At 38.0% G+C, this 23,313-nt stretch overlaps 1 protein-coding gene across 6 annotated transcripts in view; it reads right to left on the bottom strand.

The window, feature by feature from the left end:
* LOC121654749 (roundabout homolog 2-like) overlaps positions 1–23,313 on the bottom strand; it is a 77,801-nt gene that overhangs the window by 22,486 nt on the left and 32,002 nt on the right. For 4 of the 6 annotated variants that reach the window (XM_042009013.1, XM_042009014.1, XM_042009016.1 and 1 more), the window contains exons 3-10: positions 9,253–9,410; positions 8,992–9,112; positions 8,699–8,837; positions 6,659–6,795; positions 5,700–5,711; positions 5,088–5,212; positions 3,617–3,788; positions 517–722 (exon numbers count right to left, since the gene is read on the bottom strand). In XM_042009013.1, coding sequence (XP_041864947.1) covers positions 517–722; positions 3,617–3,788; positions 5,088–5,212; positions 5,700–5,711; positions 6,659–6,795; positions 8,699–8,837; positions 8,992–9,112; positions 9,253–9,410 — 1,070 coding nt within the window. The remainder of the gene's footprint in view (positions 1–516; positions 723–3,616; positions 3,789–5,087; positions 5,213–5,699; positions 5,712–6,658; positions 6,796–8,698; positions 8,838–8,991; positions 9,113–9,252; positions 9,411–23,313) is intronic. The other 2 variants (XM_042009015.1, XM_042009017.1) reach the window with 1 other exon arrangement.

The following is a 23,313-nucleotide window of genomic DNA, read 5'->3' as shown; positions in this document are numbered from 1 at the left end:
TGTTTTTGTAGTCATATAAATCCTCAAGACTTGCAAGCTTGTGTGTGGGTTGGTTGAACTACGTCATAAGAGAATTAATTTTGCCCAGCTCTAAGCTATCAATTTGCCATCAGTGGCGGATTTGTTGCACTTTTTAACCCGATTAGTTGAAGTTCAGACAGTGATCACCAGACACGTCATCCTGCTAAGTACTGGTTGAAGGTACCTGACTTTTTCCAAATGGTTTCTTCAGAGTTTTTCTTAGATTTCTCAGTGTGACAAAGTCAGTACATGACATTATAGTACCAGATAAAACAATTGCAAGTGAAACTTGATCACTGTAATTATGATCACAACTTTAGACATGACAAAATGAAGGAGGAGCTTGGTCAAATTAAACATTCTTTATGCAAATGCAGGTTATTAAACAGTCAGACAAAGTCAGCTGGGCTAAATGATATTATCTTGTATTGGTAATAATGGCATCGGACCAAGTTCACAGGTGAAATCTAGGAACACAGCAGCACTATAACCCACCCTAGTACTCTGGATCTGAAGACTTCCATGTTCCAGTAAGGAAAAGCGTTGATCCTTTCCAAGTAAATTTGCCCCATTCTTTCGCCAGGTGATTGTAGGCTCTGGGTCTCCTGATGCCTGACATCTAAGTAGGGACACTCCTCCCAGTGCCTGCGTTTGGTTGGATGGGCCTTGTCGGATGATAGGAGGTGGCCGGTCCTTTGAGGCTGAGGATAACAATCAAGAAGTACAGGTAGGTTTTAATACTTCAACATATTTCTAACCCCATAATTTATTTGTCTTGGATCTGGAAAAAAACAACTCTCTTTTTCAAAATAGTTGTCAGACTTGTGACAAAAAGTAGCTGACCTTATCACAGGGTGTTAATTTGTGATTGCAATAATTACATTTGTGGTTGCATGTCTAAGATGTTAGAATTTAGTCTGATGGATTTGTTTTGAGAGGAACTGACTGTTTTGTAAACCTTTTCCATGGCTGGGCGGTGTACTCATGGTACTGCATCACACCTTTGAGCTTTAATTACTAGGTGAGGATTAGCGATGCTTCACCCGTGGCGCTAATTACCATAGCTTCCATATAACACCTCTCACACATTCATGCCTGTCCTCCCTCTTCCTACTGTGACTCATGGCTGCACCTCCCTCCTATGCAAACCCCACCAGCCTTTCCAACAAACATACAAAAGTAAAGTCTGAATTAGCATGCCAAGCAGAACAACAATGCGATTCTTTGAGAGCTTTTCAGTGCATGTTATATCATCCAGGAAACAGCCTCTGCACTCACTGAAACAGTAATTTCTGGAGTATTGAACCTCTCTAGGTCTTGTAACTACCCCTCACTTCCAATTTCCTCACTGCTGCTCTCCAGTGTTATCAGGTGTGCCTCCATTCACACAAGTGTGTACAGCAGGCTCCCCCAGCCTTATCTTTCATCTCACTTCCTTCAGCACAAAGAGCAAAACAGCATCTTAAGCAGATTAACAGAAGAATGTGGTACAGCTAGGTGCAGTACAATATACAGTAAGTAAAACCACATGAAACCCTGTCGTGGAGGATGGATTGTTTGCATTTGTAGAATATAAACTTCATCTATTCTGTGAGACTCACAATCATCTATTGAGATTTAAGTGATACGTGAAAGTTTTATTAAACTTATGTAAAATATATTAAAGATTAACATTAAATAAATACATTTCCAGTCATTGTTTTATGGGAATTTAACCTTATTACTTTCTTTTATGTGACTATACGATTGGTCAACGTTACGTGCTAAAAAAAGACAGAGTGGAATAGCATTTTCATAAAGAATATAACATCTACCATGAAAAAAGCCATCATTATCCCAAGTGATTACAGAGCTAACAAAAATATTATGTTCTTGTTCCTGATTCAGACATAGCATTATGTGAAATGCAATCATTCTCTCCAGCTTTAGTAACCATGGTAATATTTTTCTTCCTTGTTTAACGGGAAGGTTGGAGAGCAGTCATCGTTTCATTCCTGCTATTCAGTGAGCTTTACTTAACCCTTGATTGGATGAATGCACAAACACCACTACTCAACAGAAGGGTTGAGAAGGAACTCTACTGGCACAGGGCCTGGATTGGGTTTTCTGATCTAACATCACAGCAGCAGCCATAATGATATTCCAGGCATCCGCAGTGTGTATGAAAATCAGTCAAAGACACTGAAGCACTCTAAGTCTCACTAGTATGACATACTTCACATATTCATCCCTATGGGCATAAAATACGTAGCTTGTGCCAATGTGGGGGTTAGTTGCGGCCAGTGTAGAATCTTTGCAGTTGCATTCGATTCTAATGGTGATTCATTTCCACATTTTCCTCTGTAATTGTTTTGGTACCTTTGCAACACCTCAGCTTTATTTCAGCATGCACAGTAAGTTGCAAACTGTTTTAGACAATATATAGTAGAGTAACTAGAATGCATGGCCCTTTGACAAATAAACTGCAGCTTTAACTGCAAAACTGAAGATATAAAGTTATTTAAGTGGATATTTAGTAAATCTGCCAGTATGTCATTCAAGGTAATATTAACGGTGGAGTAATATCCCACTTATGAAGTTTTTATCCATTGGCAGACCTTTGAGAACACCCCTGTATTTGCCAAACTTCCAGTCTTAAATAATGCTAGAAATGGCACTATACAAGCTTCCAAAATTCCCCTGGGCAACATGCCAACTCTCTATCCATCTTTGTTTACAGCCATCTGTCAAAGGCATTTCTCCCATCCCTCACACTCTGCACCTAACGTTTTGATATTGATCCATCTCCTCTGAGTGACTGAACAGGAGTCATTTCCTCTCTAAAAACATTTCAACAGATGTTAATTTAATAATGTGTGGGAGAAAAAGCCAAGAAACAAATGGAGAGAGGGGCATAAACAGCTCCCAGCTGGCAGCGGCTGAGCACTTAATGCTGACATTAAAGCTTTGTTTAAAAAGTGTAAAGTGTCTCTCCATAAAATAGACAGTTTTAGTTTAGACTCTTGGTCCTTTCAGTCACAGTGAGGTGAAAATGAAAGAGGTACATTTTGGGTGAATAGACTTTTAAAGTTACAAATCTTTGTTAGTAAACTGTAAACTGCATCTGCAGTGCTGCAAGCTTGTGTTGGTTTCATAAAGGCCAAACTGCATCACAGTCAAGACAGAGCAACATAAGTTGCAGACTACTAAATGCTTTTATTCAAAATGAAACTTGCTTTTATTATTCCGCAGTTTTCTAAAATGTGCAAAATACTTTTTGTTGTTTCCACAGCTGTGACATCTACTCTATAATTAATGCTAAGAATGCATGAAAATAAACAAACTGCTACTTTGTCAATTTTTACACAGATTAGACAGTAGTGGCATGCTGAGGTGGTAATGAATGTGTTGTAGTGATCGATACAGTGGTTTTGGATTAAAATTAAATTAAATTTAATAAATTATACTTTCTTTATGCCAGAGGGAAATTGGACATTAAATTGGATATCTACGAAAACAGAGGCTCTCCTTTCACATAATATTCTATAAGTATATCTATTTCTCTGTCTCAGTATATATAAGAATGGCATGTACATTCTTTTGCATCCCACCTTACCGTCTGCTACCTCAAGCTGGGCTTTGGCCATGATGCTGCCTGCCACGGTGAGGGCTTGGCAGATATAATAACCTGCGTCTGAGCGTTGCACAGACGAGATGGTCAGCTCTCCATTCACAGACACAGACACACGACTGTCCCCCTGTGCTGGCTGATTGGGGAATAGAAGATCCTACGGAGAGTGACAAAGAATAAATGAATAAATAAATAAATAAATAAATATAAATAAATAAAAAATAAATAAATAAGGAAATAGGATTGTTTATTTCTTACTGACAATCATATTTCCTATTTAAGTGTGAGTAGGCCCTGTCTATCTTCCTCAAATGCTCTCTAAATATTGTTTACAATGTCACTTCAGCATTGTTTTGAGCAAAGCGTGTCCCGCAGATATTTTTTCACTTGCATTGAATATATCATTGAACTATTGTTACAGATATCTTTCGTATAGAGTCACATTCACTAGGACAGCTCATTGAGATGCAATAGTAGGTGGAGTAGCCAGACCAGATGTCACGGAATGAGAGCACTGTGGCATCCTTAGCTTAGTCTAATAAACCATTTCATTCAAGCAAAACCATATTTCCCTTTGTCCTCCTTCTTTTCCAAATTTACTGTCTAAATTATAAATTAAGTTGTTTTTCTTTAATAATTTTGCCTTTTTGAATGATTTACCATTCATGAGTGAAATGATTGAAATAAATTGACCTTTATTTCTTATGTGGGTGGCAAATTGTCATTATGTGGGAATTACTTGGCTCTTGACTAGTTTCAGTCTGGTCTATATGTGACATTGTGCGCAGTGACCCCTCAGCAGACCAGTTACTTTAACCACAGCTTGAAAAGTTATTGTTAGTTAGGAAAAATTCTGTGCACACATTATGTCCTGATTTTCCAAAACCTAAAACAATCTCAGTTAAGAGTGATGAAATTCTAATTTCTCGTGCGAACATTTTTTCCAAACTTAATATTCCAGCAATTATGTACACTTTAGGTAAAAGAGTGGGTTCATGTCTTTTTTTTTCTTGGTCTGAATGGCAGTTTGCCACCAGAGTGATAATCCTGCTGTGATAACCTGCAGTCATGGACATGAAATTGAGGCATCAGCATTGTACGTTTCTGCACCCCAGGCAGACCAGCTGATGGGCAGGAAAGGACATTAGCCTGCTATCATTAGGTCTAATCACGCTAATGCAGCACATGACATTGTCTCTTGCTAAGTGAAATGGCTTGTCAGAGCAGTGTAGATAGATGATAAATGACCACTTCATTATTATATATGTGGAACATAACCACATTCTGCTGTGCCCTGGTTTGATCCTTTTAGTCACATCCTTGTCCATCTTTCATATCTTAGCTTAAGCTATTGCTCTTTAAGCATGTGTATAATAACCTTCTTTTTAGAAATGTGGGCCTAGAACAGTTAAAATTTAAGTTTCATACAGATGTGCATCAAAATCAGTATCCTCACCTTGCTGCCCTCTCTTTGCCAGAAGACAGTGGGTTGAGGCTTCCCTCTGGTCTCACAGGGAAAGGTAGCTGTTCGACCTTGAGCCACAATCTGGTCTCGGGGTCGCACCACAAACTGAGGTGCCTCTGAGTTTAAAGATAAAATAAACCATAATACAATGGCAAAACATAGGTGACATATAAATTTGAGTGTGGTTTACTCTCAAAGTAGTTGAAGGAAAATTTCTGGACTGAAAATCCAGCTGCACTCTAAAAGGGTTCATGCACTGGGTGTTCGCTATTCTTTGAAGAACTACCTAAAGCTACTTTTCTTCTCCGCCAGCCTCACAAGCCATTCATCCAACTGCCAGAACATATGAATGATGGATACTGAATAATTAGAACACCTTAACGTCCATCTCTATTCAGGTTTTTGAGCTAAAGCATGTCAACCATGAGTGGGCCCCAATTTGAAGTCTGCCAGGAGAAGTCAGCGGCTAAGAGAAACTATATCTAATATTAGTTTGATGATTCTGCTTGTGTAATGCCACAACAGTGCATTCATACTGACCATGTGTGTGACTGAAAACAAAAAGAGATGCAACGCATGCACAATGGGGCAGCTCTTACTTACCAATAGGGCGAGCTGGTGACACAACAATGGCGTGGGTGACATTGACACACAACACAGAGAGAAGGAAAGCAGAGGAGCAGAACAGAGGGACAGAAAAAGAAAGAAATGAAAATCAGAAATGAATGAGGTGGATCTGGGTTTCCATCCATGAAGTTTAGGGACAAGGAAGGTAATGTCAGTCACCAATGCAGGTGATGGAATGGGCCTCACCTTGATAACATCAGGGGAAGGAGAGGGCGGACCAATGGCAAAACTTTGACACATTACTTATTTGAAAGAATAAGACATTCACACAGCTCACGGATCTGTTTGTAAATCAAACAGATATACAGTAAATGAAACAGATCGTTTGCATTGGACAGCCTAAATCAAGAAAATTGAAGTATAATAATTACTGTATACCTGAATGAAATGTAAATGGCATGAGATCTGTGATGTACACCATGTATGATGATATATGTTTGATCATTAAGAAAATGATAGTTAGCTGCTAAGAAGTTGATAAAAGTTGCATCAGCAATATTTTCCCAATTAAAATGTTGTAAAGAAAGCAGAGGGAATCTGACTTGCACTCTGTATTTGATTCATTTTCACAGATAAGCTTTAATTATGAACGAGCATCCTTCTGTTCATAAGATATGAATTTGCAGTAAATGGCCTAGGAGGGGATTAAGCCCACCCAGGAGAGGTCATAAAGGTTCACTTAAAGCTGGTTAAATTGTTCATATCTGGAGCTTAGCTGGAGTTCTGCTCATCTGGAGATCAACTACATCAGTCAGGTATATGAAGAAAAAAAAAAAAAAAAGCAAGGTCCAGCTCAGCTTTTCAACAGTGAGGTAATAACATTTATACAGAAGCAATAAAGAGTTGATTGTATTGTGGCCTGCTTTGGGAGAAACAAAAAATATCCTGAAGGGTTATGAGGTTTGGTACATGTGAGACCATGAACAGTTACCCACCTCTGATAGTCAGGTAGGCGGAGGCCTCTGCTTTACCCACACGGTTCTCTGCTATACAAGTGAAGGTTCCCTGATCGCTGACTGATGCTTTCTTAATCCTCAGCAGGAAGTCCTCTCTGTCATATCTGATGTCATACCTAGTGATAGAAAAGAGCCATGACAGCAAGTCATGATACATCTCAGGTTGCTCTGATACAAATCAAATTTAATAGCCCTGAAGTAATTGTGCAAAACAAAGACTGAAATTACATTAATTGTGTGAAACTGTGATGTTTTAGAAGCACGTGTAATTTTTGATAGCGTAACAACAGACTTTCTTAGGCAGTTGCTGTAATACTAGAAAAAGAAGAGCAATTATACCAAGATGAAGGCATGGCAAAATGAAAGGTGCTTTCAGCTGGAACCCTGATTGTTCCACTGTTTCAATATTCATAAAGAGGAGCCACCCACTGTAGTGTGGGCTGTGCAGTAAAGCTTGTATGTGTGTGTGTGTGTGTGTGCGTTAAAGAGAGGGAGAGCATATGAATGTGGGAGAGAGGTTGGAGAAAGAAAGGAAGAGATAGACAAACAGTCTGAGAGTCAGGGAGTGGCACAGTCTGACAAACTGAATTTGATGAATGAGCCAACCAGTAAGACATGACTAATTCATAGAGATGTTCCATGCATCAGAGTGTATCCACCAGTGAAGCAATTGTAATGCAGCAGTACTGCAAAAACAGTGAAAGAAACATCTCAGCTAGCAGAGTTTAGATAAGTGGCTCAGAGGGCCTACAAACAGAATCAGTTGAGAAGCAAGGAGTTGGGCTCTCCCTCTCTGGGGTCCCTTTTGGCACAAGATATCTTGTGAGTTTGTCTAGCCAGCCATACTGATTCAAAGATGGGAGACAAGTGAGGCAGAGAAATGGCAGAAGGGGTGAGAAAAAGTCACATTCGAAATAGATGTTCCAAAGGGTGTGGGCAGAATATCGATGGGGGTTGTGGGGTCTGTCCAGAGTCTGGTGAGGACTCCATTCACAGCACATCTCTGACCCAGATACAGACTTCCCAGGAGGCTGGCGGGGTTTCGGAAAAGAATGAAAGAAGTGGAAGGAGGGAAGTGAGGCGAGGTAGGTCTAAAAGTAGGACATGTTTCTAGAGTCATAGCATACTGAGGTAGAGGGCACAACATAGGTACGCAGACAGACTGCAAGACAGGGGGACTGACAGTTATTAATATGTACCTCACATTGCATTTCAATGCATGGACATATGGGACACGAGAAAGTAAATACCTGTTTAGTTTTTGCTGTAAAGGCTTGTAACAGGTGGTAATTTTTTTCTTCTTTAATTAAAGTAATGACATGTTTTCAGTGTATATAAAGTTGACAGACTGGGTTTTGATTCCACCTTTCTCATTAACTTTAATTCATTTATCTAATATTTGATTGTCTTGAAAGCATTTCCAAAAGTTATCCCATTTCAAGGAGCATAATCTATAATTAGTTTTTAGCTTTATAATCAATTTACATTATAAGTATGAAATTTCACTTTCAAAGCAATAAATAAAAGTATGATTGCACAACTGAACTGCAATTTGGTACTCCCTATCATCTCTATGATACTGAACCAGCCTGCATATAACTTGCATGTGTGTAGTCATGCGTAGGCCAAGCCACATCAGCCCCAACAGTATGATGCAATTCAGTGTAAGAACACATTAAACTGGCTTCAGAAATTACCACATAATTCAATTAACCCCCTTCCAGCTAAAGTGGACATTATTAACTTCAAGCCAGTCCAAGATGTGTTACAATAAATATAACATCCACTGAATGTGTGCGTGGACTATATATGTAGTATTAGATGGTGATAATTGAAGTTCAACATTAAATAAAAAGCAACTAACACATAATTTTATCTTTAATAATGTCTTAGTTGAATTTTCTTCTTTTTAACAGTGCACATCTGCTTAAGCATCATTCTTATTTACCCTATAGTGACTTTCACACTCGAACATGAATGCATACATATGGACTAAACACATTTATTCACAGTCCTTACCTGCCACGAGGAATATCCACATCCTCCTTTTTCCAACGCAGTGCAGGTGGTGGGTCACCGTGGACCTGACACCGAAAATCTACGCTCTCATCAACTAAAACCACCTGGTTCACAGGCCGTTGCACAAACGCTGGTCTTTCTGAATGTGGGTAGCACACATAGCATAACTGCTAAATATACTTTTGACAGAGTGGTTAAATATTGTATGTGCCACTGTGGAGTAAATGCTGGAGAAAAGTGTCATGCTCTATTACTGTTTGAGCCACGCAGTGAGTGTATGACAGACTTCTTACCAAACACTGAGAGCTGAGCTTTTTCACTTTCTCTCTCTCCAACCATGTTGGAGGCCACACACACAAAAATCCCTGAATCGCTCTTCTTGGTATTTGAGATAGTCAGCTTTCCCCCTCGAACCTGAAGAGAAAAAAGCAATTATAATAAGAATAAACACATTAAAAAAAGTTTTTCTTTTAACCATGATTCAAAAAAATGTGAGGCTGAGGTTGTGATTTACACTAGAAAACAGACAAGTTCCCTCCGGAGGATTAACCCACCGTGAACCTGTCATCCTTGAGGTCAACACGAGTCTTATCTTTCCTCCAGAAGGTAGTGGGGTCAGGATGCCCACGCGGAGGCTGACACTCAAAATTGGCAGTCTCCCCCACCGCCACCACCACATCCTGTGGGTTCTGCTTGAAGTCATCGCGTAACACTAGGAGAGAGAGAAAAAAAAGTAGGGGTTGTTACCATTACTGTAGCTGTTTCATACTTAGGTGTTTTTTTTCAATTCTCATTACAGATCAGCTGTTGCATTATGGGAAGCAGAAAGTCACTCTCAAGACCAAACTGTCATAATCTAGTTTAAGTTTACCATCATTTTCTAATGTTGGTGTCAAAATATAATTCTGTTAAGTAGCTGCCTCTCTGGGTCTTTTGCAATTTGTCTGTTTTTAATCTTGCCTCTTAGGGCGTAGGTATGAACTTTGTGATTTAAGCAGATATGTTTCACTGTGGAAAAATCCAAGTAGGATTAACAGAATTTTTAATCTCTTTATATTAAACAGCTTAATGGAAACTATCAGGAAAATCTGAAATAAAGTAAGATTATGAGAAACATCTTATGCCAGGGAGTCTTACACAGTCAATGAAAGACTATACCTGGAAATTTCAAACTTATTATGTAAGTGATATTTCCTCAGTAGAAACAGGGCTAATCTTGAGCTTTGCCTAAAAACAAGATTTATGAGGTTGAAGTGAAATTAGCCTTTGACTTTTTGCCATCAAATTCCAATCAGTTCCTGTTTGACTCCAAGTTAACTTTCATGCCAAAATTTGAAGAAACTCCCTCAGGGCATCAAGAGATATCGACTCCATGAAAACAAGTAGAAAAGACAACCCTGAAATAAAAAGCCCACAGCCACAGTTGTCCCCTGTGCAGAGACATAAAAATGAATGTTATGGTTAAGAATAATATTGGATGTCTGTGTCCGGCACAAAAGTGAGTAGCCTTGCATGTAATCTCTACTATGGTAAAGAGAAGCAGCTAGAGTCAGTGCAAACATTTATAAGCTGAACCACACATTAAGTTCAAGCCACAGATGTTTTAGAATCACTTAAGATGCCAATGTATGAAAGAATGCAATGTGGGTTTTAACATAGCAGTTAGTGAACATCTGTAAATGCAGTTGTTAATGGTATATGTGCTGTGAAATGAAATATGATCAGACCAGCCTGTACAGACTTATTTCCCTCATAACATCTGAAAGTGTTATTTTTCTGAAACCTTGGGTAAAAAAGTAATAAAATAGTAATAAAATTTGCCCGTCCTCTGCAGCAAACACAGGGTCGGACCTTGGTTTCATGAAAAGTGATTGTACCACAGCATATACAAATTTGAGGAGAATGTACAAGTGACCAAGGATGCAGAATGCATCAAATACTAAAAGCTAGTGCAAGGTCTCATTTGGCAGCAAGGGTAAAAAAAAAAAAAAAAAAAAAAGCAGATCTGGTTTGAAAACATACTGATAGACCTCCATAGTCCTCAAAAAAAATCTAACACTGCAGCTGAAAGGCCAATTACTTTATAACACCAAAAAAGATCTCTACGTTAATACTGCCCCATGAAACATGGTGGGAAAAATAATACATAATACCTTTTTAATCTCCCATCTACACACTTCCAGTTAATTTAAATTTAATTTCCAAGCAGTTTCTCCATTCTGCTTTCAATATTTAAATTTTTTAACAGCAGGTATTTCTGTGCTTAATTGCCACTATCCAAAGAAACTGAAATGCAAGGATTGGTTGAAACTGATGCATATTGAACAGATGTATGAGCTACAGTAGCTGCTGCAAAGTTAAAAGGTTAAAGCTTCAAAACTTCCTAATTCTGTCACAACTGTTATCTCAAATATCAGTGAGAAGGCGACTGCTTTAAGCAGTGACAGAAAGGACGGCACCATTAGCCAATATCAGGATTATAGTTAAAAATAGAGACTGTAATTTGAATCCTAAATGAGTTGTAACATTTTTACATTAACAGCTTATGACATGTTGTTTATATGAAACGTCTTGCTGTTTTACATAATAAAGTACAGTGCATGACAACAATAACCACAGAGGAAAAAGAAAAGAAAAAAAAGTTATTTTTCCTTTTTTGTTAAAGAGCTAGCAGCTTCTGAATAAAACTTAGCTGCAGACTGTCATTTCTGATTTTGCATGAATTGAATTAATGAAAACAAGTTAGCTTTATCATATCTCACTGTAAATGATAGTTTGTAAAACTCAGAGTAGCAAAAGAAAAACAAAAAAACTGGCATGGTGTTCAAAATGCTTCTCATCCTCATTACCGCCATAAGCTATTCTGCTGATATACTGTAGCTTGAATTTCAAGTCCCAGAGGACACCTCTAGTGAAAAAGAAATCAGGAGTCAGCCAGCGGCCCTTTGGCCCAGCTGTCAATCACATTCTGCTGTAAATGAGTCTCAGTTGCAGACAGTACTTTGGCACGGACATATGCCTGGCTGGCTGTCATGTTGTACTATACGGTTAGTGACCCATTCTGTGACGGCACCACTACACTCACCCAAGCGCGCAGTTAAATTCCTGTCCTTGTGTTGATGATGCTTCTGTAACAGCAAAGCTTGTCTCAAGAGACTATGAAACTCAGACACAAACAGGAGGCACTGGAGATAATTGGAGACATGAAGAAAGCCCCAATTACAGAGAAGCAAGGAGGTGAAAAAGATTTGTCTCATAAATGGTGCTGATGGTTGGCCTGTTAACTATGACAATTATCTAAAAATACCATGCAAACAAATGTGACATATTGTCTGCCTGCAGGTACTAATTAGATGTTGCTTTCATACGTTTTATTTACTGTCTAAATTTCTTGGGTAACACCAGTTTCCTTTAGATTTTTTCACTCTTTTGTGTATGTGGTTTCTCACTGTTATTGTTCATGATGAATCATGTCCAAAGAAATTGGAAGTGAATAACTTATTACATAGAGTCTCGGGGTAATAGGCCACTGCCAGTTTGAAAGGCTGTGGAGGTGTGGTCAAATAATCAGGAGTGTTGGTACCATGGCTATGATTTATTTACCCCTGACAGTATACATTAATGGCAGTTATCCCCTACATTGTTCTGGTTTCTCTCCTTCTTTTCCCATTCTCCCTCAGGCTTCTGCAGGTTTATGTGGGTGGTACACATGATGGCACGCGAGACATGGGGTGGAGGTGGTGCTGTTATAATCTGTTGTTCTCAAATGGGGAACCCCTGTGGAGGCAGCATCCATGTGTAGTCTGTTGTCTGGTGGTAATTATTTCAGACGGTGTGGCCGCCACCACTGCCTAATGTTGTTTGATTGAGTACTGCTCAATTATTCAAACAAGGCATTCAGGAGACTCACCCATTTGCCAGTTACATTTATCAAATCAGAGGGAGAATGATTTGTAAATGGACTTCATTTCATGGCACAATGGGTGGTAAAAATATGTGACAATGTGGAAGTATATGAATACAAATACCTATACAGAGAGAAGAATCTGATTAATATTTTTAGATTGATGAATAATTGTTTTCCCCACAATTTTCTGTCTCTCTTATTTTCCTTGTTCCAGGGTGATTAGCTTTTTGGCCAAATCAAGCATATTTAGAAGTGAGTAGTTATATGCCTAACGGAGGAAGGAAGGTTGTGTGGTTGTTGTGAGATTTTATGTATTTCATCTTACCCCTCTGATTTCTTGAGACTCTCTAAAACACCACTCTACAGCTGAATTTTATCATTTCACCATCACATCAAATCCATGAAGATCCCACTTGAGATCTTGAGGCGTGTTGCTCAGCTTGCCAAGCTCTCTGGGTGACTGAAATGCAGAAAATCATTTCCATTTGGTAGCAAATACATGGATTTAGAAGAGTCTATTTGTTCCTGTACAATAGGTGATGCTTCAAAAAACGCCCCGGCTCTGCACAGACAGGGCAGTTGATCACAAAATCCATTATCTGGTAAAATTAATGTCTCATGTATCCATTAAGCTTACATTCATTAACTACAAGGCCTATCTAAAAATATGCAATCCAGCAATGAAAAACATTTCATTGTGTTGACTTCAAGGAAATAAAGGAATTTAAAGAAAAGTATGGCAACCCCCTCACCCTCCTTCAAATCCAAAAAACAGTGCAAGACAAAAGTGGGAATGTGGGACCTCCTTCCTCTGCTTTTAAATTATAGCAAGCCACATGTCAAGGCATTTCATGTGCCATATCAATGTTTAGAGTTTTTGTGATATATGTAGTGTTGCTGTATCTCCATTTGTAGAGCAATAAAGTTCAAAACCAATAATGATTTAGAGACACATTGTTTGAACTGTAAGATGAGCCATTTGAGCTCCCATACGTGCCTCCCCAGATGGCTAATTTATAGTTTTCATGCTAAGTGTATTAAATTAAACTCTTGACCCTGTTATGCTTGAAATGAATCTGGCTTCCGGGACATGTTTCTTTAAGTGGCATGTCTTAACAACTGTTATATGGATTTCCACAAATTTCCAACTAATATCCATATGGCGCTTAGAGAATGAGCCTTCTGGTCTTAAATTTTGATTCACCTCTAGTAATACAGTAAAAACAGAAAGAGTAATGGCTTAATAAATAAGACAACATGTAAAAGTGGACTGGGAACTAAGGAACCTCTTTTCTTTTTCAATATATTCAGGTGAAAACATTAATTTGATCAAAGCACTAAACAATTACAAGATCAGAGCTTTCTTTTTTGTGAGAAAAACAAAACAAAACAGAGACTGAGAGAATTTCACTGGTAACCATGAAGCTAAAAATGCCGAAGTGCAGTTCTCCATGGCAAAAAGATGTGCTTGTCTTTACAACCAACTGACAGGTTCAGATGGTCATATTACCATAGAAGGCAGATATTAGCGGCAAACCGTAGTCATGTTGTCAAATGTATGATGTCTGAGGCAACTTGACATCACTAACCCACAACAACCTAATGCCACAGAAATGTTCTTCTATGCATGCAGCTTTGTTTTTCTTCTTCATCACGTGAGGCTGTGGATATCTGTCTGTATTTCACATTTCCATCTTGGACTGCTGTCAAAAGCATTGTGGCTAAGTATTGGAATGTTTTCATAGACTTTTGTCTAGGGATGTCCCGATCCAATCATGTGATCAGAAATCGGGGCTGATCACATCATTTTCAAATGGTCGGAATCAGGTGAAAATGATCGGATTCAACATTATAAAACAACAACCATGTTCACATTTTAAATTAATCCTGAGGTACAAAGACTTTGTCAAACGAAATGACAGTGACTAGTCATTAATGACTAGTTTTAATTTAAACAAGTTCCATTACATTAATATTCATTGTTGCATGGAGGGAAACAACACCTTACATCACACAATTTATGGCAGGTGGGGAATTTGAACAAAATAATATTTGTGAGCTGGTATTTAGTAGGCTAACGCAGGGTAAACGTGACACATCGAGACAGCGAAATTGTCTGCAGTTTGGAGGTATTTTAGTAGTTGGTAGTTTGGAGGTGCAACAGCCGCTAATCTGTGTAAATTGGGCATTTCGCATGGTGGAAAGGACAGAGCTACGAATATGATACCCCACCTGAAAACAAACACCCTTCCCAATACTCAGAGTTCAGCCGATACTGAAAGATGCGTTGAAAAATAAAGAGAAATTGCCTGAGGACAGCTTTACTGCACAGTGGCTGGACTCCAATTTTAATTGTGCAACCTTGCAAACCATCCCCCGTCTCCACCAGACTACTGGAAAACACAGGCTACACAGTTCCCCTCACTGGCTGCTGTTGCAACCAAACTTCTCCGTGCCCCCTGCACCTCAGTTGACAGTGGGAGACTCTTTATGCAATGTCAAACAGCCTTGATGAGAAGAGGAATCGTTAGAGATGCTGATTTCCTCAAATAAATAAATAAATAAAAACATCCACTTCATTTTAAAGTAAGGGTTGAGCTCAGTGTAGAGGAAATTTCAGAGGTGATAATAAAGCAGTGCCTTGCAATTTTATATTTATGTTGATGTTTTATACTTGACTGGTTTTATTCCAAAAAGCTAGAAATCCTTTATTTCACGTTTAGCTGCTACACAACATTTCTGTTCAATTTAATACCAGACTGGTCTAATTCTGTACGAAGCCTAAATGGGATTTTATTTTCTGGCTGAATGTGATGCTATCACCTAGAAGTGGAGTTAAGTGCTTTAGTTACTTTTACAGATCAACAGTATGTGGATTTATTGAGATTTTATTTTACAGAAATCTTCTAGTTTCTTTATCTAAAGATATTTTTTAAATACAATTTGCTTACATGGTTATTATCTACAAAGAGATTTTATTTTGTTTACTTGGTTTGAACCAATGCTGCACTAAGAAAACCTGTGATAAAAGAGCCATATAAAAGGATATGTTGGATACTGTCATAAAAAAACAAACAAAAAAAAAAAAAAACTTAAAGGACAACTTCGATGTCTTTTAACTTCATATTAATGCATTGCTTAAGTATCGGATCGGGACTCAGAATTGACAGATCATCAAAAAAATTAATCAGCCTCGGGGGCAAAAACGTGATTGGGATGTCAGAATTTGGTGCCAGTTTGTTTTTTGCTGATGCTTTTTTAAACCTCAGTTTAAGTAAATCTGGGAAGGGTCAATCAAATGAATAAATAAATAAATAAATAAATAAATAAGACATTTCATTTTGCAAAGTAGTTTATAAGATGGCAGCAGCTGACAAAATAAAAAAACTAAATAAACAAAAAAAAAAGAAAACTTAAATGAACTTAGGCACCATTCTGTTTACTTTGCAGTTCATACTCTAGTGCACCTTATAATATACTGTATGTGTGTTTGCAGGCAAGTAAGCAACCAATCCATAGAGGGGATTTATAATTTCATGCTGTACAAACTCACACAAAGAAAACTGTTGTGACAGCGGAGAAACACCGCTGAGGCAAAAGGGAAATTGCTAATGAGTGGAGAGGGAAGATGAAGATGCTAACACCTTGTGAGTTTTTTGTGTGTAGCAGATGGTCCTGTTTCCACTTGGGAATCACAGATGCAATGACGAAGTGAGGCGCCGCATGTAGATAAAGCCTGCCACATCCAGGCAACACATACACACTGAAACTAAACTGAGGACTAGCTTTAAAGAAATTGCTGCATATTTGCTATATATTTGAAGCTGATGTCAGTGATTTTGAGCTTATTAGTCATGTATAGGTTCACAGAGTCAGCGGCCCAGTGTCAGAAAATGCATCACAGCCAAATGATGTCTCATGACAGTGGTCTGCTAAATTGTGGTTTGGAGTTTGCTGAAGATCATTTTTGAACAATTTAGCCTGTAGGGGTGTGTCACTTTCTCAACAGCAGTCAAGGATGTCCCATATCTGTCACACGCAGAAAATGTATACTCACATATACACACAATCATAGGCACACACAAACAAACAGAAAACAGCTGCCTGCTTCTGATTTTGCAAACTTTGCTGATGTCCACAACACATCAGCACTGTTCAGGAGACAGAAACAGAAACCTAGACAGATATGCCGACACAGTCATGGGGGAGAACATTTCCAGGGTGAAGAGGGCTATTTGCACTGGGGATTATTTCTCTCTCTCTCTCTTTATTTTTCTTTTTCTTTTGCATAAATAAACATCTTAATATGTCTGTGTCCTAAAAAAGTCATCAGCAATCAGTCAGGACTACAATCAGCGGGGAGATGAGGAACATTTACAGAATGTCCCCTGAGGCCAAGAACCCAGCGCAGCCGTACTTACCTATTATATTTCTACATTCTCAACTGGAGAACACGACATGAGGAAATCAAATCCTTCATTTATATAAATAATATTGCATGAATAGACAGAGGCATGGCAGTTGGTGGCATTTATCAAGGTTAAGACAGCATTTCTTAGATAATTTGTACTACAAAATGACAATGTGTAGGAGCTCAAAATGAGCAGGAACATGTAAGTGATTATCAAAGTGTCATAACAACTAATTTTTTTACTGTTCCAACTCAAATTTATTTTACTGGTTGCTGCACTGTATTCCAGATAACCCCCTTCTTCTCTTTATATATGTATGTATATATATATATATATATACGTTTAGCCTTTTTCTAATTATGACCTAAAATCTAAAATTTCACAGTAGACAAAAATCTAAAATGCACTGCAAGACCAGAAGGTCCAAGGTAACCCAAGTCAGCAGTCTCCAAAAGTATAAACGGACAGCTTGTAAACCTAGGACTGCTTGGCTTTTGTTTTTGGCATCATTAGTGTCTAATCCAATTAGAGTCAATATGGAGGTTGAAAATAGATTCATGTCTAAAGGTGAGCATGCCTGTGGCAACACAAATTTTAGCAGAATATATCTGCAGTTTAGTTTTTACTGCATCTAAACTATTATGATTATTATTATTATTATTTACATTTCTGTGTAAAAAAAACAAACAAAAAAACATAGCTTGCACAAGAATAAAATGTAAATATTTTCATGTTTTCGCATCCACATCATAAATATGATAAGCTAAATTTACTCACATTTTAATTCAACACCTTTCTTCCCATGGCATTTTTGAATGTGAATTTACACTTTACTGTATAATCATGTTAGTTATGCATTCTGTGGCCTTTCAGTTAGGAGCAAGTCAACCACCATGAAGAGTTAACAATAAACACTCTGCCTTTGTCATGTGTAATTAACCTCCATTCGCTTTTCATGTAATGGAAGCTGTGGATAGTATAGGAGAGATCTCTCCTCCTCTCTCTCCTCACATCTCCACTCCCTCATCTCTCACTTGCCTTGCCTCTAGTTACTGTAACAGCATTCCCTCAGACCACATCTCCACATCTATAATTAATTACCCCTGTCTCCATGCATTTCTTCACAAGAAAACACATTCCTCTATCTCTCACACTAAACTATGTAAATCTGCTTCTCCCAGCTCCCCAGACTCCCAGTCTCAGTCTCATCCTCTGTATTTACACCTGTTAATACAGATGCAGTCTTGCAGACAAGACACTGATCAAACATTTGCACATGGTTTTAGTTCATGATTTTGCATTTATAGATGGCTAATTCCTTCATTATTTCATTGCAGTGTTCTTTCTTCGCCCTTTTTTTTTGTAATCAGAAAATAAAAATGTTCACATGCGGTGGCTGGGAGGCACAAATGCCCCTTGTTCATAAACCTTGATACTACTCTGGCAGTTATTGGAGGAACATGAGCAGTAAGCAGAAAGAGAGAAAAAAAGATGAAAGCAAAATATAGAAAAGGTCGATAGCATTATTTTTCTCTCAAAGACCATGGATATGGTAGACCCTTACAGCAATATTGCGGAGATGTACAACATGAGCTGGAAAATGAGTCAGGGATCAGAATCTGGCATTTTATCCGCCTTGCTTCACTAAAGCAGTGGTCACCAAGGGAAAGAGAGCTTTCTTACAGGCTTTCTTCTTCTCTGTCTAAAATTATGCACGCTGTTGTGTTTCGCAGTTGTGATCATTACAATCATCACAATGCTAAAGCATTTTTGTAAAGAAGCAAAAAAAGAGCTTTAAGAGTTTGCTTAGATCTTTAAAGGTTACAAAAGCTTAATCTGTTTTTTTTTTTTTTCCTTTTTCAACACCTCACCTGTTTTTCTAGCAACTCTTTCAGCTTCAGAGTGATCCAGTCAGATGATCTTCTTTTATATTAAAAAATATTCTGTATTGTTTTGATTCTTACGGGTTAAAATGCAAAACATTATAATGCTAGAGGAGGCTAAAACCACCTGGGATAATCTGTACATCTGCACCATCTAACATGATCAAACACATCTCAGAGTGGCCACTGGAGATGGTTACAGAGCTGTGTTTACCACCAGCATCCTGGGTTTATCCTTTGCATGGGCACATATGGCCCACAATATGTGCATGTTTGGATAGAATATAGATATGTGTGAATGCATTTGTATAAATGCTTGGAGGTATGATGCAGGGCACTGCTCCCTCACTACTGCTGGCTTTGGGCACAAAAGACAAACTAATTAATTTGTTAATTTCATATTAAGCAATTATATAAGGTAGACTTGGTTGCTTTGATTGCCCTGATTTTTGGTCTCTAAATGCGAAAAAAAAACAAAAAAACTTTAATTGTCAAATATGAGTGTACCACCTCAGCGTGGTGCAATGCATTTTCACATCAATATTCTCCCACGCCACCTGCCTAAAAACTACTTTGAATAGATTACTTTCTACACCAGTATAAAGGAAAGTGTTTTGGGTTAATTACTGATTCTATATTGGCTACTGGGATGGAAGTGCATGTTTGTTAACCCTATGACATACTGCTGACCTGTCCGGGGAAAGAGTAACCATCATCAGAGCCAGTTGAGATCCACCCTTCCTTGAGTTCTTCCCTGTCCCAAACCTTGTTAGTATTGCCACCTGCACAGCTGCTTAGTTTCATTTATTTTATTTTATATAATTTGGTTAGGATTTTTGCACACTGCTTGAATTATGTCTTAATATGACTTTGATTTCTCTTTATATTTTTTTTATATATTTTTTAATGCTTCTTCTGTAACCTGCTGTTTTGTTTTTAATGTTTTATGTAAAGAACTTTGAATTGTCTTGTACATGAAATGTGCTATACAAATAAACTTGAATTGCTTATAGATAACTGATGTATTTATTGATAAGAATGCCTAATTTTCCTTGGTTTTCAAATTATATTTGTATTTAAGGAAACTAAATGAAGCCACAGATTATTAAAACTAACACAATATTGAAGCAAAATAATACATGATATATGTACATCTGTGCATCATCTGCTTATTTTATTTATTTATTTTTTTAATTTAGCAGTTTTAACAATGAATAAAGAGATTAGCTTGTTGCATATTTAAACATCCTTAGTCAGTAAATGTACATCTTGCTTTACATATTAATATAAACTTGCATATATTGAGGACAACGACCAGAAAATGTGACTTTATTCATTTAACTTTACTGTAAACAGCAAAAAATTCTCACAGCATTCTGGGCTGATTCAGCCACTGCTGAATAAACCTGCGTTTTTGGGATAACTTTGGAAACTAAGTCATGTTTCTTATAAGATCCCTGATTAAAAACCAAAACTGACTATCCACAATGCCAATGATCAGACTATAGTCAAGTAAGTCACAAGTCTCAATCCATGAAGAAAGATACGTTTCCAGGTATATCTTTCGGTAACCTTAAGCTCCTCCCATCTCGTCCCCCAGCCCCCAACACTGATGCTCCACTGAGCAGCTTAGAAGATTATTCACCCAAAATATCTGTTAATCATATTCATGCGTACCCCCTGGTAAGCCCAAGGCCACCCAGCACATATCCTCTATTTACATAGGCATGCACTAGATGGGAGCAGCTGCTTCTTGCTGACCTGTTGTCTCCACCACCTTCCATCCCAGAAGCATCTAGATTGAGATGCTTTCACAGAAGAAAGACTACAGTCTGGATAAAAAAAATGGGTATTATTTTTTAAACCATTCAAATCAATCAAATCTTCCTTTGATAATCCATCATCATGGGGTGATCAGTTTGCATGCATTTGTAAATTAACACACATGCATATTCATGCATAGATAGTGAAGGTACTCACACATGGAGGTACCAGTGAAAACAAAATTACAACTAACATCTCTCATAGAAACACAAACTGATGAGATTTGCCTGCACAACATACCACATTTCAAGTTAATCATATCTTCATCCTCTGTCAGTCTCCCTCTGTTTTATTTCCCCTCACATTCATAATTTACATTTTGGTGGAACAAAAGAGGTGACTGCTTCCAACTCTTCAGCCAGCCCTGTTTATCCACATACTGCTGTGTAAGTCACTCTTCTTCAACTCAATCTAACTAGTCAATCTCCACCAAACTACGTCCCTTGCATCTTTACACATATCTTCATGAACACACACACACACACACACACACACAAAATGTACTCACAATTTTTTAAGTGAATGTAATGACAGGGTCTAAAATAAAACAAACAGATGGGAAAATTCAAATATCACAGTTCATTATTTGAGCAGTGTGTGTGGTGTGCTGGTTGACAAAATAACTGTAAATACTGACATGGCTAATCTCAGCACAGCTGTTAGTATTAGGTCCTTTAATCCTGGTCCAGATCGGTGATGTGCTCACACTGGCTTGGGGACAGATGAGCAACAGCCACCAGGCTGCCAAGTGGGCTAAAGGCAGCAGACTGGCCTGGTGCTCACTTTTAGACATGATAAGCTGTGAATCTGGGAGTTGTGGAGTACAGCTCCAGACAGCCCAGTCTTTGTGGTGCATCAGCAGCCTTTAGACTAAATATTACTGGCTCTGCTGCAATCTCACAGCAAAAGCCTGAAATATCTGCATTAAAGTTATTTTCTTTCATTACAGTTGCAACACATAGGAAGCAAGAATGACCACGGTGATTACTAAAAGAAAATTTTATTCTTAACGGCAGTAAAAATACAGTGCTGTAGGTGATGCACCAATTATATTCATATAATTATGTCCCATAGCGTGTACGTGAAATTGTTAATGAAATACCAAATATCTTAGTTAGAATAGAAACAGCAAGCATGCCCATGAATAAAGCAACAAATAAAACTGTGCTGTTCCTGCTGTTTGCCTCTTTATATTGCAACTTATAAGAAAATCCTTTTTAAGGCTGACAGATAAAACCCACAGCTCTGCAAGTAAACACGCTACATATGAGGCAAATCCACATGGTTAGCTCAGATGTTCTCAATATAAAGATGGATCACACTCATTTGATTTTCTAGTCCCATGTTTTATTTGATTTTATCTAATCATATTTGTTGATGCTTTTGTAATCTGTCAATCAGAGTTCTAACACACTTGCTATCACTCATTGTAGAGTGCTCCCTCTGATGATTTGTGGTAAACAACACAGGGATGGTACTCTTCCTTCGGGGAGTGCTATAACCCTTTAAATCATGGTGAAAATGACTGCTGTGAGAGGCTGACTCTGCAGGACGAAGTGTGCACTTCTCTGTTGCTGACATGCTGGAGCCAGTCTGGACTCACTTTACTGTCTGATCTGCATACGACACCATGTGCCAAACTCAATTGTCTGTGGTCAGAGGAAAAAGAGAGACGAATAGACAACGCAGCATCTGTGTCACGTATCAGTAAGAGGAAAGGTCATAAGTGTAAGATGTGCAATAAATGACTGACAGATGGAAGCACGGACAGATATGCCAAGCTGTATTCTCTAGGTGCAACATGTAGGAAGACTGACAATCCTGTCTCCGCTGGATAGAAAAAAATACCCCCACAGCATATAAACAGACTGCAAACAAAACATTCTTTGATGTTTTCCTCTTTTTCTTTATTTCATTGCTGGAATCCAAATCCCCCCAAAAAACATGGATATCTTTTTATTACAGTCAGAATCTAAGTTGAATTGACAATAATCCTGTAAATTCACTGTACCCTGTGTTGATTTTGAGTTTAACTAAATTTAAAATTTTGTTGAAATTTGAATAAAACTGTAAAAAGGGTTGACACTGATAACAACTTAGAACATACCACCATTAAAATCCCTTGAATTCAGTTAATTTTAAATTATTTATTGAATTGGTATTTTAAAATAATGTGTCTTAGAGATGCCAAAACCAGTGAGCAGATGTTTCCTTTTTTCTCCAAGTTAAACATTTAACAGCTTTGAAACGCACATTAAAACAGACCAAAACATGATAAAATACTCTCTTCTCATCACTGTCTTTCTGTGATGGTTGGCAACATTTTTCTTTAATCTGTAGAACAAAAACCAAGCAGATAGGAGATGCCAAAAGGGGAAGGAATGAAAAAATGAAGGAGAGGTCAATCAATACAAGTCAGCTTTTTCTGGTTAATAAAGCTGTATTCAGCCCATGCTCTCAGCACTACAAAGACCGCACTTATGATTGTTAAGTTGCTCCAATTACTTGGTGGCAGAGGCTTTTGAGAAAAGCACCATTAACCCCAGCATTCGAAGAAACAGAAAACAGCCGGGCTTTTTCTCTCAGGGA

The sequence above is a fragment of the Melanotaenia boesemani genome, chromosome 15 (genome assembly GCF_017639745.1).
Source record: "Melanotaenia boesemani isolate fMelBoe1 chromosome 15, fMelBoe1.pri, whole genome shotgun sequence".
NCBI classification, from domain to species: domain Eukaryota; kingdom Metazoa; phylum Chordata; class Actinopteri; order Atheriniformes; family Melanotaeniidae; genus Melanotaenia; species Melanotaenia boesemani.
The sequence above is the reverse complement of the archived record's forward strand: the minus strand, read 5'-3'. Positions and strand labels throughout refer to the sequence as shown.